Raw genomic sequence first — 20095 nt, 5'->3', positions numbered from 1 at the left:
TTCGGAGTTTCCCATTATCCTAGGCCTAGTATGTCCGCCTCCCCAATCATAGTATTACTATCCCTTTGGAGTTTTCCATTTCCCTGATCCTAGTATTTACTAACTCTTTGGAGCTTCCCATCTCATAGTCCTAGTATGTACTAACTCTTTAGAGTTTCCCATTCCTCTGGTTCTAGTATGTACTAACTCTTTGGAGTTCCCATTCCCCTGGTTCTAGTATGTACTATTTAGAATTTCCCATTCCCCTGGTCCTATTATGTACTATTTAGAATTTCCCATTCCCCAGGTCCTAGTATGTACTAACTCTTTGGAGTTTCCCATTCCCCTGGTCCTATTATGTACTATTTAGAATTTTCCATTCCCCTGGTCCTAGTATGTACTATTTAGAATTTCCCATTCCCCTGGTCCTATTATGTACTATTTAGAATTTCCCATTCCCCTGGTCCTAGTATGTACTAACTCTTTGGAGTTCCCATTTCCCTGGTCCTTGTATGTACTAACTCTAAAGCTGGCAATATTAGGCACTTGAGAAGAAACACCTGTATAAAACAGTATTTAAAAAACAGGCAACAAACTTCATTTTGAACATTTTAATATAAATTGACTGAAATTGAATTTGACGATTTCCGTAAATTTCTGTCGGGATATCGAATATTTAGATACGGAAATGGCCATGTTTTAAATATTATGTGCAGTATTATTTATTTTGCTCGCTGACAGCAGACCGGTTTCCAGAAGATAAGCGCGTAATTACTCGGTCTATTTCTTCCTCTTTTTAGAAGCTCTACCTTAGAGAATATTGCATATATTCATTAAAATATGGCACTTGTACAAACTAACGCAAATCAGATATTGTAGATTATTATTTACGTTTATTATCGTACGATCATCGAAAAGACGACAACCATAACATCACAAAAATGACCACAAGCAATGGCTATTACAACAATTGCACATTCATGACACAAAGGTTTACGTATGATTCTGTAATAGAGAGCAACCGGTAAGGTGAACAACCTGTTTCCGATCTATGTCTTGTGTGGATTTTCTATATGGCAATAACTGCGTTTAAACGATGGATTGCGTTGATACATGATTTGCCAGGGCCACTGGATGAACAGCGCTATTGTCTAGTAATGTTCTTCAAGCTATTCGAAGGTTCCATTTTTCACGATGTTTAGTCTGATTCCCTGACCTTGATCGGACAGACTCGCTTTGAATCTCGTCTGCTGGTACTGATGACAGGGTTTTAATTACTCAACAGTTGCTTTTAGATCACTCTGTAAAACGACACAGAAGAAGCAGAGATGTTCCGTATGTCGGCGGTAGTGCGGGAGAGAAATTATCTATATAAAATAATCATATCTGTTTCATGATCAGTTTAATGTATTGGTTGTGAAATCTCCGAGAAACACTCAGGTGGGCCTTTTAACCTTAATTCAGTTGAGGGAATTCAACGTGCTCGAGAAGAGATCAGAAATCCGAGTTCCTGTGCCGGGCTCGTATTCCGCCATACCGTTTTGAATGTCCGATAACGAGGGCGTAGAGCTCATGTTAGAATGTTCCGATGAACTGTTGTTACTGATGTCAACGAATGTTTTGGAATCGTTTGATTTTTCTCCGTCCAGGCGTGTGACACCCTCTGTCTGTGCGTCCGCGCCTGACTCTGATTTTTCCCCATCGTGCTTCATAACCTGGCGTCTGTGCTTTGCCCTTGCGTTCTGAAACCAAACCTGAAATGGAGAAATGTCACAATATTAAGTAATTACCTTTGATCATCGCTACGTCAGCAACCATCCAGTGGTATAACATCATTATACATATATATTTAACCGTCCAGGATTCCTCAAAATGTTTCCTCATTGTGCAACGTTCAGCAGATCTATGACCAATTATTACAGATGCCACTTTTGTTTTTTTATTTTTGCAATATGTATTTTGTGCAGGGCCTCAATAATTGCATCTTAAAAGATAAATAGTACGATTAACCAATACACGTTTTGAAAATCAGAATGCTTTTGGTTTGTTGTCGGTCGCTATTTTCTTCTTTTCTGCCTTCTTGATATTAAAGCGTGATTTTGACTTCGACTTCACTCATATTTTATTGTCAGACAACATGGTATTGGGCATCAATTATTGGAACTCTTTTATTACAGTTTCCTAGTGGTTCTAATAAATTATGGATGCAACAGTATTACGAAAAGGTTATTCGTTGTCTTCAAAACGGAAACATCTCTTAATCGCGTAAATGAAGCATTTTATTTTTCATGCTATGATCCTGCCTAATGAATGACTATACGTAATATACATCGTTGAATCTGCACGAAATTCAAACACTACCTCACCAGGTACATAGAAGCGGCACGCGTTGCCATAAACGTTCAATTGCCTAAAAGGACGTTATAAATATGTTTACTTATTTTCTAAAAGAGTTGTAAGGATCTTTTTGCATTTTGAATATTTGTATGATGCCCTCTTCCCTCAAAAACATATTTTAAGTAAATTATCGTTCAAAATATGCATTTGTGAAGAAATAGCCGTTTGTGCTGAGTTAGACAACCATCAATGAACTAGTGCGTAATAGAAATAGATATGCAGTCCAAGCAGAGATAACTACACCTACGGGTAGGATATCACGTGATGTATATAAAACCTAAGGATATCACGTACTGTATACAAAACATTAGGATATCACGTACTGTATATAAAAACTAAGGATATGACGTACTGCATATAAAATCTTAGGATATCACGTGCTGCATATCGAACCTAAGTATTTTATATTGCCACATAACCCGTGTAAATTCGCGTTAATGTTTCAGTGTAGTACAACAATTTCATGAATTTTTTTGAAAACTGTTTACGTTATGAGAAGTTGAATTTGTATATCAAATATCATGGCAGTCTGATAGATGACATACATTAGGCATGAATGTCTGACAAGATGCTGTGAGTCTGATAGATTGGATATATGAGGTATGAATGTCCAAAAAGATGCTGTCAGTGTGATATATGACAATATGACAGACATTGGGCATGAATGTCCGACAAAAAAACGTCAGTCTGATAGATGACACATATTAGGCATGAATATCCGACAAGATGCTATCAGTCTGATAGATGACAAATATTAGGTATGAATGTCCGACAAGATGATGTCAGTCTGATAGATGACACACATTAGGCATGAATGTCCGACAATATGCTATCAGTCTGACAGATGACAGACATTAGGTATGAATGTCTGACAAGATGCTATCAGTCTGATAGATGACGTATATTAGGTATGAATGTCTGACAAGATGATGTCAGTCTGATATATGACAGACATTAGGCATGAATGTATGACAAGATGCTATCAGTCTGATAGATGACAGATATTAGGTATGAATTTACGACAAGATGATGTCAATCTGATAGATGATATACATTAGGCACGAATGTCCGAAAAGATAATGTCAGTCTGACAGATGACAGACATTAGGCATGATTGTCCGAAAAGATGTCAGTCTGATAGATGACAGATAGTAGGCATGAATGTTCGACAAAATGTTGTCAGTCTGATGGATGACAGATATTAGGCATGAATGTCAGAAAAGATGCTGTCAGTCTGATAGATGACAGACATTAGGCATGAATGTCCGACAAACATATATAAATCACATCATGCTCGACCTTTGTCAGCGATATTATTGGTCTGCCTTCCTTATGTATCGAGGCGCGTTGCGGCTTTGGTGACATAAGACGATACAATATGTCCAATGGCTCACTGACAAATGTAAAAATCCAGCTTGGCGTTTACTTTGCATTTGTCTTTTCTATATATGGGTCAGGGAAGTTGTCATAAGGATCCCAGTGGGTCATCTGTACGTATTTTACTAAATACATTGTTATGTATATTTGATTTAATTTATATCTGATTTAATCTAATTGTTTGTTTGTTAGTTTTTTATATTCCATTACTTGCTATTGTAATGTAATTTAATTTTATTTACTGGAATAGAATTCAGTTCTGACTGGTATTTTTTTTTAAATGTTTGATGTAAACAACTTTACAGAGACATTGTATTTAATGCTAACCTAGATCCTGACCTTGATTCAGAAATCAGTGGGAGTTGTTGTAAAGAAGCTTTTTTATTTTTTTTATTCTTTCTCAGAGTAAGATTCATAAAGTTAAATCGAGGCCATACTTGGAATAAGTGACAACAAAAAAAAAAACCATGTAGCAATTGTTAAAAACTCTGGTTTTTCCAGAGGATTGATCCAAATTCGGGCATCTGTTTTGCGTTGCAGCTAGATTTATGATTAATGTTTTTGAGAAATAATAGTTATTCTTAAAATAACACTTGAGAAGTTAAAGTGGTTTATGTTGTGACCCGTTTTGGGGCTAAATATTTTATTTTTCTTCAAATTACTTTGGATTCCAAGAGATTATTTTCCCTGGGAATAATTGTGCTCTAAATTAATTCTTGGACATGGACAGTTATCGAAATTTACACAGAATTCAAACACTGGAATATTATTTTCTGTGATATAACAAAGAACTGTTGACTTACGGGTACGAAGCTGACCACAACATACGTCATCACCTTCAATTTTGGATTTCATCGGGATTAGAACTCAGTTTCATTAGGACTTTTTATTACTTGGACTTCTATTTTTTAATTCTTGGATTATTTTTGGATTTTATTCGAGAACCGTAAGTAGTTTTTCTCATTTATACCTTGTTTTTCTAAGGAAATAAATTATTTGTTAAATTTTAAAAAGCTTGCTGTCTTCACTTTTTTGTTACGTTTTGTAAAAGCCTAAACACGTAACTAAGAAAACTGGGCGCTCGTCCTCGGGATATATGAATTTTGGCTAAAATATTTCAGAAAACATTGTTTTTTTAAATTTAAATTCCCCTAGTTCTTGAAATTGTTAAAATCCTAAGTATTATTTTACATTTTAGAAATCTTTAGTGAAATCAACAAGCTTTTTTACAATATCACCAAAAGTGGAAATATTTCTTTAAAATCATACCTAGGAACAATGAGACTTTGAAAAAAAAGATGAATTGATTCAACTTGCCAGAAAATATGATCTTTCTGAGGCAAAAGCTTCCTTAACGAAGCAAGAAATAAACAATATCTTGGTCAAGTATTTGGTAGAAACGAATGTTTTGGCTAAAAGTGCTTTGGTTTCGATCAGTAAGTGTGTATTAGACTCTGACATGAAAGGAATTAAAATTAAAATACAAGAGGGAATTAGAGTTAAGGCAGCTGGAACTTCAGAAAGATAAAGAAGAAAAACAATGCAGTTACAGAAAGAAGAAAAACAAATGCAGTTACAGAAAGAAGAGAAACATACGCTGTTACAAGCGGAGAAAGAGGAGAGAGAGACAAATGTAGTTACAAAAAGAACAAATGAAGTAACAGGAGAGAGAAACAAATGCAGTTGCAGTTACAATTAGAGAGAGAGAGAGAGAGTTGTTGTTGTAGTTGTTGTTGTTGTAGTTGTTGTTGTTGTAGGGTTTAACGCCATTTTTCAGCACACGATAGGCTATACATGGCGGCCAGTATTAATGGTGGAGGAAGAACCCGGGAAAACCCCAGTATGAACCACCGACCCCCGAGAAGCTACTGGCAAGCTTTCTCACATACTCACATTGGCTGAATCCGAGACTCGAACCTACGCAGACAGAGGTGAGATGGCAGTGATCCATAACGGAGAGCGCTTTAGACCACTCGGCCACTCGGGGCCCCCCGAGAGAGAGAGAGAGAGAGAGAGAGAGAGAGAGAGAGAGATGCAAATGCAAATAGTAATAGGAATAGAGGGAATATTAATTTAGAATAAGAGAAATAGAACTGGCAAGTGAAATTCACGTTCCCACTTTACATACAAATTCAAGTTTTGATGTTACTAAAAATATCAGGTTAGGGCTTCCTTTTAGAGAAAAAGATGTAGACAAATATTTTTCTTATTTTGAAAAGGTTGCTGAAAATTTGAAATGACCAAGGGAGCATTGGACTCAATTATTACAGTATGCTCTTTTTGGCAAACCCCGAGATATATATGCATCCCTGTAGGCTTATCGGCACAAATTCAGGAACCATGAAAACGAAGATGGACAAACTCATGTCGAATTTGCAAGAGAAAAAGATAAGTTATTTGACAGATGGTGCTTAGCCAAGAAAGTTGATAAAGATTATGAAAGTCTTAGACAACTTGTATTACTTGAAGAGTTCAAGAACTGTGTCCATACTAACATAAAAAAACTTATCTTGATGAGCATAAGGTTGAAACCTTGGAAACTGCTGCTCGTGCTGCTGACGAGTATTCCTTCGCTCATAAAGCTTCTTTTATAAATACGTCTTCCACTCACCAGTCTTCAGGCAGAAAAGTATTTCAGCCTTATACAAGCCCGTATAAATCTCAATCTGGCACAACTTTTAAAAATCAAGCTTCTGATAAGCTTGTTCAAAAATTCGTGTCTCTTCCTACGTGTACCTATTGCAAGAAAAAAGGACACGTTATTTCGGATTGCTACAAACGGAAAAATAAGCTTTAGAATCAAGAGAGACCTATTCCAAATGCTCTTATTTCTAAGAGCTCAATGTCACAGTCATGTATTGTCTGATTTCATTATGGAGAATTATGAACCACTCATGTGGAAGAGTTCTACATCACTCTATGGTGATTTGGTTAATCCCATCCCAATTAAAATTTGAAGGGATACATGAGCTTCTCTGAGTCTGTTATTATCAGGTACGTTGTCTTTTTTTTTTTAGAAGTCTTCTTCTAGTGAGAGTGTTCTTATTCAGGGAGTAGAGTGCGGCTTTGTTAATGTTCCTCTCCATTGTGTAAAGTTGTCATCGGACTTAGTCTCCTAGCTGGAGATAAGGTTGTGGTTAAACCACTTGTAACTGACAAGCCTTGTTTGGATCAGAAAGCCGATTCTATTGAAAAAGAATTCCCTGATTTATACCCAGTTTGTGCAGCTACTAGAGCTATGGCAAAGAAAGCTTTGAGAATGATGTTAATCAGGAAAGTATTCCCTTAGCTGACACGTGCATTGGTCAGGCTTTTGATGCGGTTCCTTTCACTCCTTGTTTGGATCAATCAGAAGGTGTTGATCACAGTGATCTTCTTTTAAGTACTCATTCTCTTTATTCAAGCCAGGGTGATAAACGACAATCACTTGTCGTCGAACAGAAAAGTGATCCTGACATCACCTGTTTGTTTCAAAGGGCCATTAGTGAAATTGAAGCCACTGAAGTACCTGTTATTTCATTAATAATGGAATTCCTACGAGACAATGGAGACCTCCTGAGGTACCTGCTGGTGACGAGTGGTCAGTGAACTGTCAAATTGTAGTTCCAAAATCTTACAGACAGGAAATACTCAGTCTGGCCCATGAAACTCCTTTGGCTGGTCATTTAGGGATTAATAAGACTTATCACACGATCTTGAATCACTTCTAGTGGCCAGAAATAATCAAAAGTGATGTTTGTAAATACTGCAGATCTTGTCATACTTGTCAAATGGTAGGAAAACCCAATCAGAAGATACCTAAGGCTCATCTGCAACCTATTCTTGCATTGACGAACCATTTAGCAGAAAAATGGTAGATTGTGTTGGTCCCTTACCTAAAACTAAGTCAGGTAATCAATACTTGTTGACCATAATGTGAGCGTCAACAAGGTTCCCAGAGGCAATTCCTTTTAGGAATATTAAATCTAAAACAACAGTAAAAGCTTTAATAAAGTTTTTATATATACTCAATTTGGCCTTCCCAAATCTGTCCAGTCTGATCAAGGGTAAAATTTTATGTCTGGAATTTTCCAGCTATTATGCTCGAATCTGGCATTCAGCAATTTAAGTCAAAAGTGAAATTACTGTTCGACAGAACTGCAATGGAGAGAAATTTTGAGTCTGGCAATATAGGTCTGTCTCTCTTGCTCATTCTTCCAAGTTTTCTTCAGTTTAGGTATTACGGCCCTTATAAAGTTAAGAAGAAAATGAATGAGTTAAATTATAATAATAGTACTCCTGGGATCTAAATAAATGAAAGGAGTAGGAGTATATTGAGAGAGATAGCAAGGTTAATCATGCAATTAATTTAGTCCCACTCAGTGAAGATTTAAGTGAAGGAATACCATCGGACTCTACTGATTTTGGAATGACAAATCTTCAGAATTTAGAAATTATGGATAATCTGGACAAGAAACTTTCACTTTGCAACAACAAGAAAGAAATGAACTTAAACAGTTATTATTTGAATATGAGCACTTATTTCCAGATATTCCTTCAAGAACAAACAAAATTTTCCATGACGTTGAAATTGTACATTCCACACCTGTGAAACAACATCCATAGAGGGTAAACCCTCTCAAACAGGAATACTTAAATAAAGAAAGTCAGTACTCGCTGGAAAATGATTTCATAGAGCCCAGCAAAAGTGATTGGAATTCACTATGTTTACTTGTCCCGGAACCAGATAAACTTCCATATGTGCACTGATTATAGGAAGGTGAACATTGTTACTAGAACAGATTGATTTCCGTTACCAAGAATCGATGACTGCATTCATAAAATCGGAAATGCCAAGTATGTCACCAAATTTGACCTTCTGAAAGGATTTTGCCAAATTCCACTGACGCAATGAGCAAATGAAATTTCGGCATTCGTGACTCCAGATGGACTTTATCAATATAAAGTGATGCCGTTTGGGATGAAAGGATCGCCAAGTACGTTTCAACGTCTAATGAATATGATTACCTCTGGTCTAGATAATTGTGATGCTTACATCGATGATGTCATCATCTACAACGACACCTGTAAAGAACATTTAGCAAGAATTCGGAAATTCTTTGACCGACTCGCTGATGCAAGTTTGACAGTTAATTTGTCCAAATGTGAGTTCTGCCGTGTAACATTTCTAGGACATATCGTGGGACATGGACAAGTTAAACATATAGATGCTAAGGTCAAGGCTATCTCTGATTCCCCTGTGCCTCTCAGTAAAAAAGCAACTGATGCGATTTTTAGGTATGGCTGGATACTATCGGAAATTTTGTTCCAGTTTTTCCATTATTGCTGAACCTTTGACAAATTTATTGAGCACAGCAAGAAAAACAAGTTTCTTTGGACTGAAAAATGTCAGGAGGCTTTTGATAAGTGAAAAACCATGTTTGAAAGTGCACCAGTTCTTAAACTCCAAATTTCAGTCAATTATACAAACTATCTGTTAATACAAGTGATGTTGGGGTTGGAGCAATATTAATTCAAGAAGACAGAAAATGGTGTTGATCATCCAGTGTGTTATTCTTTCTAAGAAATAAAATAAGCACCAAAGAAATTATTCAACAGTCGAGAACGAATACTTGGCTTTGATATTGTCATTACAACATTATAAAGTTTACATTTTCAGTCCTTCTTCGATTATTGTCTTTAGTGATCACAACCCCCTTACTTTCATCGGCAAAATGAAAAATAAAAATCATAGACTTCTAATTTGGAGTTTGTTGTCACATCAATATAATATTGACATCAGGCACATTAATGGAAAAGGTAATTTAATAACAGATGCGCTTTCCCGTGTATAGAACTATTATTTATGTACACTTTGTATAATTCGTAAGTGTTCTTCTTATGTTATTTTTAAAAAAAAGCTTGTATATAATGAATGTATTTTAAAAAGAAAGCTTTATTATAAAAAATCTTTCTTCTTCTTTATGGGGTAAATGTTATGTCTATTTGATTTAATTTATATTCGATTTAATTTACATTTGCATTTGATTTAATTTAATTGTTTGTTTGTTAGTTTTATTTTTTTATTCCAGTACTTGCTATTGTAATGTAACTTTATTTATAAGAATAGAGTCCAGTTCTGGCTGATTTTTTAAAAATATTTTTGTGACGTAAACAACTTTATAGACACATTGCATCTAATGCTGACCTAGTTCCTGACCTTGATTCAGAAATCAATGAGAGTTGTAGTAAACAAGTTTCTTTTATTTATTTTTTATTTTTTCTCAGAGTAAGATTCAAAAGTGAAATCGAGGCCATACTTGCAGTACGTGACAAACAATGGATTGTTTTGGGATTTCATTCGTAGAACCGTAAGTTCTTTTTTCATTTTACCCTGCTTTTCTAGAGAAATAATTTTTTTGTTAAATTTTGCAAATCTTGTTGTCTTCACTTTTTTCTTGTTACGTTTTGTAAGAGCATAAACACGTAACAACATACTGTGTATTGCCGTGAGACGCTCAGTGATTCATCTCTGTGTTTTGTATATATAAACAATTTGCTCATGTCCACTCTTTGGTACAATTCTGCTTCTGTTTTTAATTTCATTCCGCTTTCAAGAGGATCGTTAGAGATCATGTGTAGCTTTAGGTTCTTACGCGTTTTGCTACCATATTTTACCCATTACGGATGTGAACATTGTTAATACTTTTACACGATGAATGCCCAAAACATTGAGAAATAAGCATTTACATTTACGTTCATGAAATCTATATCAATAACGTATCATGTAAAATAAAACTGAAAATTATTTTTAGCCTATGGAAACCTCTGGAAACTTCTCTGCATCATAGCGCTTAAATAAACGGAAATAAACCTCATTTAATTCTGTACACATACCGGAAAAAGAATTCCTCAAATATCTTGAAAAAAAAAAACAATTTTATTTTGTGCAGACTATTTTGATACAATTTCATCTTAAAATTGGGGGCATGTTTTCTTTTAATTCCATCATACAATTATTTCGCTTGCACTATGTCGCCACCAAGGATCGGCAGCTCTTAGCTAGCGAAAATGTACAGCATTAAGAAAATACACTTTTGCAAACAACACCGCAGAAAATGAACTAATTAGTCCTGCTGTTTGTGAGACTCACGCGTGCTTAGATTTTATCAGCATTGTTTGAAAATCGTTGCAACAAAAATATTATCTTGAAAAGTATCACTTTCGTTATTTTAATAACAGTTTTTCTGAGAACTCTACAGCTGCATTTATGTATACTTCCATACATTAATCAATCACTCCTTCCAGTATTCAATATTCAAATAATCTGAGTATGCTTATACAGCATGGCATTTCAAATCAATACCCAATCACTCATTCCAACACTCAAAGACTTGTATTTCAAATCAGTACTCCATCACTCATTCCAATACTCAAAAACACGTTGTGTGATTATACAATATTGTATTTAACAAAAATCAGTATTCCATCACTTCTTCCAATGCTCAAAGAACTTTGTATGGTTATGCAATAATGTATTTCAAATCAGTACCCCATCATTCGCTCCAATACTCAGAGAAACTTTGCATGGTTATGCAATAATGTATTTCAAATCAGTACCCCATCATTCGCTCCAGTTCTCAGAGAAACTTTGTATGGTTATGCAATAATGTATTTCATATCAGTACCCCATCACTCGTTCCAATACTCAGAGAAACTTTGTATGGTTATACAATAATATATTTAAAATCAGTACCCCATCATTCGCTCCAATACTCAGAGAAACTTTGTATGGTTATACAATAATATATTTAAAATCGGAACCTGAACTCCTTCCAGTGTTGTAAAAATGTAATTTTCTATTAGTGCTCCATCATTCCTTCCTGTACTCAAATAAACTTTGTATGATTATAGTGTTGCATTTCAAGTCAGTTCCCCATATCTCCCTTAAATGCTGAAAGAGTATGGTATTTTTCCTATCAGTACCCCATTACTCGTTCCAATACTCAAATAAACTTTGTATGGTTATACAGTATGGCATTTCAAATCAGTACACCATAACTCGTTCCAATACTCATAGAAACTTTGTATGGTTCTACAGTATGGTATTTCCATTCATTACCTCATCATCCCGTCCAATACTCAAATATACGTTGCGTGGTTCTACATTATTGAAATTCCATTCAGTACCTCATCACCCCTTCCAATACTTAAAGAAACGTTGTATGGTTCTACAGTATGGTATTTCCATTCAGTACCCCATAACCCAGTGCTGTCCAACCCGCGGCCCGCGGGCTGATTTTAAATGGCCAGCCAGAGCTAGCGCAGCTACATAGTCGTTGCTTTTCAGTTTCCTGCTGGGGCCTCGGCTTCAAGAAAAACCTTTTTCAGTGGCCCATAGCGTCAAAAAGGTTGGACAGCACTGCCGTAACTCCTTCCAATACTTAAAGAAACGTTGTATGGTTTTACAGCATGGCATTTCCATTCAGTACCTCATCACCCCGTGCATTACTCAAAAGAAACGTTCTCTGGTTCTACAGTATTGTATTTCCATACAGTACGTCATCACCCCGTGCAATACTCAAAAGAAACGTTGCATGGTTCTATAACATGGCATTTCCATTCAATACCTCATCACCCCGTGGAATACTCGAAGAAACTTAGTATGGGTTATACAGTATGGTATAAGACTTACGTTTCAGTTCGTTTGAACTTGGACAGTTATAGTCCAACTTTCATGATCATTTGTCTTTTCTGATTAAAAATATGCTAATTAATGTAAGAATCGTTCTTCTAAAATCCGAAAGGTCATGTCAATTGAACTCTCTCTCTCTCTCTCTCTCTCTCTCTCTCATCATTTACATCTCATGTACAGCATCAGAATTTGTGTCCGTCCTACCTGCAAAACTCTCTTAGAAAGCCCCGTTTTCTGTGCAAGTTGCTTGAGATCCTTGGCGTCAGGGTTATGGTTCAGAGTAAAGTAGGACTTCATCGTCCGTAACTGATGGTGCTTGAAGGATGTCCGCACGCGCTTTTGGCGAGCCTGAGAAGCCGTAAGATACCCTTCCTGGGAGAGCATGTTACACTGAGCCATCTGGTCGTCTGTCATAAAACCTGAATAATAAAAAAGTATTATTATTATTATTATTATTATTGGAAAATATATTTCTTACCGATTTCACAACCGATTCTCATTTTCGCCTGCAGATCTTGGTCATACTTGCGACCAGAACAATGAGCGTTTTTATCTAGGTAACAGTTTCCGACATCATACTCATTTGGGATACTATTTTTCCCAATATTTGTAAGTGCTTGGTGCACGTAGAGTTGAAAGCATGATTCAAACACGGTTACCTTCGCGTGTTGTTGATTAATCACGGTCAATTTACATTTACAGCAAGTTACATCAGACAAACGCAAATTATTGAAGTCAGTCGATAGTGAGTGAATATCTATCACAGGTATAGCATCGTTTTGTTTAGTAAAACTGGCAATGTCTCTTCTCAGTGTCTAGGTCAAGCAATCATTCTTCACTATTGGTAAATGGACTCGGGTCACAATTGTCATTTCCGGTTCAGTACCCAAGAATGTTGTCCCTGTCAATATTTAGAGCATGTTTCCTCTCAATTTTGGTGGTGATACAAGAGTTAAATTCACATGTATTATGTATTATTTGAATATGAGCATTATTATATGGTTGTGTGTGTGCATTTCGGTGACAGTACGCAGACAGTAATGAGGCAGTAATGCTAATCCGGAAGTGAAATATATGACACGTTTCTGCACTAATGCTCAAAGGCCAGTAGACCTTATGGAAAATAACGTTCTTCTGTAAAGTAATAATAATAATAATAGTAATAATAATAATAATTAGCAACGGGGAGATTTGTTGAAATCTACACTCGTGTACTCTACGGTAGACCTAAAGGAAAATAAAGTTCTTCTTTGAAATAATAATAATAATAATAATAATAATAATAATAATAATAATAATTATAATAATGTTGGGAAATAAGGGATTTATTGATATATACACTCACGTACTCTACAGTAGACATAATGGAAAAAAGTTTTTCTGTGCAATAATAATAATAATAATAATAATAATAATAAATAATAAAATGGGAAAAGGCGGGATTTATTGAAATCTTTATTCATGTACTCTAATATTATATTGTATAACCTTTATCTTGGAATAATAATCATGGTTGCCAATAAAAATCGCACTTGCTAAGGGAATCAGGAAATTTAAACTAATAATAAGTAGGTAGTAAAAAGGGAACAGTGAGTACACGTTCTTTAATATCTCATACCTATGGGGTTACTGAATATGTATTGAAAACATATCTGTGTTGATGTATTAAAGCTTGTCGGCCTGCCAAGACAATGAACCTATGCGAATATTCTTCAATATAAGTTCAGTAACGCATTAACCGTATATTTAGAACTATGTAGTGATATCCATAATTATTTTGTACATCTGCCATTGAACTATAAACATAAATTATACGTTATAACTCCAGTAAAATCATGTTTCCATTTTCACTCGGATGAATTCTAACAACCCCGCACATCGTAAATTGGAAATGAACGAATCTCACCAATCGCTCCCCGGGAACCCTCTCGCTTCAATTTTGAACACTTGCCAGCACAGTTTCAGTTTTGCAAGGACCCATATATATATATATATATATATATATATATATATATATATATATATATATATATATATATATATATATATATATATATATATATATATATATATATATATATATATATATGTATATATGTATGTATATATATATATATATATATATATATATATATATATATATATATATATATGCCATGTTTTGTTTTCGCCTATTTTTCTGAGGAATTCTCAGAAACTAACGAACAGTATACAAAATGTAAACACTTCTACCATAATTTTGAGCATTGTTATTGATAATGCAAAATTATTATTTTTTATTTCGTCAGATTTTAATGTAAATATTATTTCAGCTGACTGCTCCAAGCAAGGCTGTCCCCGGATGTAAAATGGCCTGTACAGGCAATGCCATTTTGTCTCATCGTCAACATTGACAGAGTTTCGGTGAACCTCTTTCGTTGCTGTTGCTAATAACGTCACATAAGAGCGGAGAAGTAAATGGATATCTCGCACTGGCATGTAAAATTTTCATCACGTCGAAAACACGCGTGGTCTTTCTCGTTTACTCACCGAAGCATGATAATTTCTGTAAGGTGTACTGTGCATATTATTGGTTCACTTGCTTTATAGCAAAGTTGGATACAAAATCACCTCCAAACTACTAAATCAGGAGCACTGTCATTTTCAAGTGGAAGTTCAACCATTACAGTGATTTTCAAGTGGAAGTTCAACCATTCCAATACTTTTCAAGTGGAAGCTTTACCATTTCATTAAATCGTCGTCGCTGGTACTGAATTGGTTACTAAGATCGGCACTGCAATTACAGCTGCTCCCCCCCCCCCCCACAACACATTGAATTGAAACGTTGATCTAAATATTTTTTTTAAAATGTCAATTTTGATTACCCTTCCATGATAGTCTCTGAGCCTCATAGTTAGGTAGGTGCATAAACTTAGCTATAGTACAACATGTCCTTTTTCGTGAAAGTATTGAATAGTTACAGTATGAGATTAATCTGTTTTGGTTTAAAGTAAAAAAAAATATGGTTATAAAGTACAGCATGTGAAGTTGGCCATGACATCAGACAATATCTACTAAAACGCAAGAAAACGATGAAGTCAATCGCACAAAATCAAACCAATAGGAAATTACCAAATATTCGTAATAAAAGGCAGGGAGGAGGATAAAATGAGTGTAATATGTCACTAGCACTAATAGATAGATAGGTAGGTAGATAGATAGATAGATAGATAGATAGGTAGATAGATAGGTGGATAGATAGATAGATAGGTAGATAGATAGATAGGTAGGTAGATAGATAGATAGATAGATAGATAGATAGATAGATAGATAGATAGATAGATATAGATAGATAGATAGTAGATAGATGGATGGATGGATATATGGATGGATAGACCGTCATATTAGACAAAAACATAACAAAAAGTACGTTGAATAATTTATCAGCTGCAAATAAAAGATGCGGCTATTTGAAAAACGTTGTTGATCAAAGACTGGATTGTTTTAGGCTACATGCAATTCATTCTTTTTAGTATTTTGGACAAGAATGCAAACTTTAAATATAGTTCACATACCATTCTTTCCAAATGCCTACACCCTCATTTAAGTTATGGTGTCAATATCAGACATCCAAATGTGTTCAACTGAAGTAGTTGTCAAAAATATTTGGTTTCCTTTTATGCGAAGAGCAAACAGTTCTCTCGCCTCGGCGTCGTCGGTGGTCTTTAATGGTACAATATTGAGAAAGCTCCTTTTATTTGTAGATAATATTTGAGTGATTTCCTCCTTGCGGCTTCGTTGTTCACACCTGTGTAACATTACATGTAAAGGTGAAATTTTAGTCCACAGATGTACCTGAATGCAAACATATACATCCATTTACAGTAAGATCCCACCTGTTAAAACTGTATTGTATTTAATCCCATTTACTTAAGAAACATTTAATTTGTATGGACATTTATGTAATTGAAATTAATTCGTCTGTAAATAGACATGGACAATACTGTAATTACTGGTAACGGATAGTGCAATTGTACACCTGTCCCCTGTTGAAACCAAACGGACTTTTAACAACCATATATCAACAAATTATTTTTTTTTCTGTAATGAAATGACACTTTTTTAGACTGCCTTATTTCACTAAAGTAAATTCGAATAAGCTGTTCTCTTTTTATCAAGTCCAAACTTCCTTCAGATAGCACGGTACCTTAGAAAAACTTCTGAAATTTGCTATAATACCCGCCCAAGTGATTTGTAACGCGTTAAAAATAATAAAATGTTACAGATATAAGACATTTTTGTGTGAAAATTTGAACAGAATTAGCAGTACCTTTTTAGTTATTTCATATAAGATTTACTAAGATTTACTAAATGTTGAGTCATTTGGATGGACCATTTCACGCGATGTGCCCTACGTTACATATCATGATGTAAGGAATCATACCAAACGTCAGCTGATATCTATCCCAATGGTCTATAATTAAGGAGATAAGGCGACATTAACTTAGGTTGAATGACATGCCATCTTGATGTGTAGAAGCATAGTAAATCACAATCTCATGATTCCAGTAAAAAAAATCGGTACGCACCTGTTTGATCATAAAATTTAGATTTACTACTTTGCTTATATTTCATATCTTTCTGCAAGTATCCAACTTACTGCCAAGTTGGGCTTGATATACTTAACAAATTTACTGCCAAGGTGGGCTAGATATACTGGACAAACTTACTGGAAAGTTGGGTTTGATACTGGACAAACTTAACTGCCAAGTTTGGCTTGATATACCAGACAAACATACTGCCAAGTTCGGCTTGATATACCGGACAAACATGCTGCCAAGTTTGGCTTGGTATACACAAACTTAATGCCAATCTAGGATGGATATACCGGACAAACCTAATGCCAAGTTGGGATTGATATACCGGACAAACCTACTACCAAGATGGACTAGATATACTGGACTAACTTACTTCCAAGCTGGGCTTGATATACTGGACAAATTTAATTGTGCTTGATATACTGGATAAATTTAATCGTGCTTGATATACTGGACAAATTTAATTGTACTTGATATACTGGATAAATTTAATTGTACTTGATATACTGGACAAATTTAATTTTACTTGATATACTGGATAAATTTAATTGTACTTGATCTACTGGATAAATTTAATTGTACTTGATATACTGGATAAATTTAATTGCTAAGTTGGGCTTGATACCGGACAAACGGTTACGCTTTGAAACGGCTTCAGATTGAAAAATACGTTTGTCGAGTTTCTCGGCTAAGAGTTAATGAAAATTATATATTATTATATTTGTTTTTCTCGGGGAAAATTATTTTGGGTTACACTGAAAGTTATGTTTGAAATCGTCAAACAGAAAATATTGTTTATGTAAATTGGCTATTTCTTATCAGGAATGCATTGCATATATTTATCATACAAACTCATTAGAATCTATTTCAATTCCAACGGGGTACAAAAAATAGTTGCATGTTTATATTGTATAAAACAAAATTGTGTATCTCATATGAGTCAGTTCGTCTCATTGTAATGTATATAACTGTCTTTAGAGCAATTACGTGAAATTCTAAAACCCAGACACGTGTCGCGTGATTTCCAATATCCGTAGCGTATGAGAAACATGAGAGTGAATATTTAATGTGGTTTAAAACACAAGAAACAGTTCTGTAAAGATCCAAGATACTCTCCTATTGAAGTATACTTGGAGGGGGGGGGCGATTTGCTTTTGTTATTGTTGCTTTTATTGTCTTGAATATACCTCCTTTATATAGGAACCTCGAATGTATGCCAATAACTACCATTGGGACCACCTCGGCAATTTACGAGACTAGGATTGACAGAGAATATGTGAATGCATAGATTGTGGCTTTGTCTCCTTCAGACATATAACTTCATGTGGCAGAAAGTAATTCAGATTTAGTTTTTAATGGCGAATTACACATAATGTGTCGTTATCGACTTGACGGAAAAGGCCACAGATGTTCTGAATGAACTTCTGTCAGTTCTTTCGCTGACAACTGCGTCACACTTCTTGTGCTCATGAGAGAGCAGATAACTTGCATATTAAATATTTGTAAAAGTACGGAATCTCAATACTTTTGGCACATTTGCAACGCGCCCATTATGGTTTCCTGCTCCCTGCTACGCGCTCAGTTACAAGACTGACTAATCGGGATAAACAGATAGTGCCTGTTAGGGGCCATCCATTTAGTATGTACGCAAAAATCTGGCAAAGCTTGACCCCTCCATGTACACGTGCGTACTTTTTTTACACACACACCCACCTGCAAACGTACGCTTGACGCTCCCCCCTCCCGAATTTTATATAACGGCCTATATTTAATCCATGCAGAAACTACAAAGGATTAATAATATTATCGTGTTTAATAAAACAGATAGTCCACTGACGTTGAATGTCTGGCTGCATCAAAGAAATAAGCTGCATAATTTTAAACAGTTTGTCAAGTGCCCGCTAAAATTTAAACGCTGACTGAACCCAGTCGAACAGTTTACGTATTAGACAAATTATTATCGAGGTTTCACACCACCCACCCAACCCGTTTTCTATGTGTACGTACATTATCAGTAGACCTCCCCCATACGCATGCGTATACATTTGGGTTAACCCCCTCCCCCTCCATGCGTACGTACTAAATGGATGGCCACTTACCGGCCTATGAATTGACTTGCCTGTTTAGGTCAGATACCAACCATGGTCTTTCCTACGGTCAACCCAAATGTATAAATAACCGTGGAGGTCCAAATAAATTTCTGTTTGTTTTGCTGAGAACTTTCTTGCGAACGAAATGGATGATTTTGCTTTAAATTACTATGCGGACAAATCTATCTGAGGCGTATATGTATGTTTCAAAATTAAACGAAGTTGTCCAAATAGTTATATACACACTATTGCAGTATTCAAAACTAAACTTTCTAATACTGGGGTAAAGTCGCTGATTATTTCGTAGATCTGTCAGTATACTTAATCACAAAATTGAAACATTTTCTTTTCTTCTTCTTTTTTTAAAGAAAATCCTTTCGGCCGATCACAAAAGCTATGCATAATTAATGGTGTTGCTTCTGCGCGAAAATCTTGCTTATCGTGAGACTACGGCACTACCTAATCGAGTACATAAAAAGGGCACGCGTTGCCGGCTTTGGCACGGACACCTACTTCCACCCTAAAGTAAGTACATTTGTCAATCCATCATCGCATGCCACAGACGATAATCCGTTATCACCCGTGGGTACCTGTACGGAGATTTCCTCGTTTCTCATGAATATTAATAAACCCGCTTAACCTATCTGTGCGAGTACATTTATTTTCTCTATATTTTGACCCATCGTGACCTTTTACACTGTTTGAATGAGACAATCAAATTTTCTTTTCCAAGCACAGTTACTCATCGATTGACAAAACAGGCACTCTCATTTATGTGTGGGAGATTGTTATGTGGTATTATTGATAGTTTTCTTGATATGTATCCGTCAAAAAACGAATAAATATAAATCAGCACAGGCAGCCACGGATGACAAAAGAGCGTGGCGGACTATCGCCCGTGGCTTGCAACGTTGACATTTGTCATTTATGCACAAATGCTGCTGATAGACTTTACTGTATATATATATATATATATATATATATATATATATATATATATA

The 20095-nt window shown here is 35.4% G+C and overlaps 1 protein-coding gene across 1 annotated transcript in view; it reads right to left on the bottom strand.

Moving 5' to 3' along the window:
- Nucleotides 1-852: 852 nt before the first annotated feature.
- The window catches only part of LOC149780213 (LIM/homeobox protein Lhx9-like), a 40743-nt gene continuing 21500 nt past the window's right edge, over nt 853-20095 (bottom strand). The window contains exons 4-5 of the mRNA XM_089936353.1: nt 12632-12846; nt 853-1733 (exon numbers count right to left, since the gene is read on the bottom strand). Coding sequence (XP_089792479.1) covers nt 1440-1733; nt 12632-12846 — 509 coding nt within the window. The 3' untranslated portion in view covers nt 853-1439. The remainder of the gene's footprint in view (nt 1734-12631; nt 12847-20095) is intronic.

Source organism: Sinohyriopsis cumingii, chromosome 16, assembly GCF_028554795.1.
Source record: "Sinohyriopsis cumingii isolate HCF-2022 chromosome 16, ASM2855479v2, whole genome shotgun sequence".
In the NCBI taxonomy this organism is placed as follows: domain Eukaryota; kingdom Metazoa; phylum Mollusca; class Bivalvia; order Unionida; family Unionidae; genus Sinohyriopsis; species Sinohyriopsis cumingii.
Note: the sequence above shows the minus strand (reverse complement) of the source record. Positions and strands in the feature narration are given on the sequence as shown.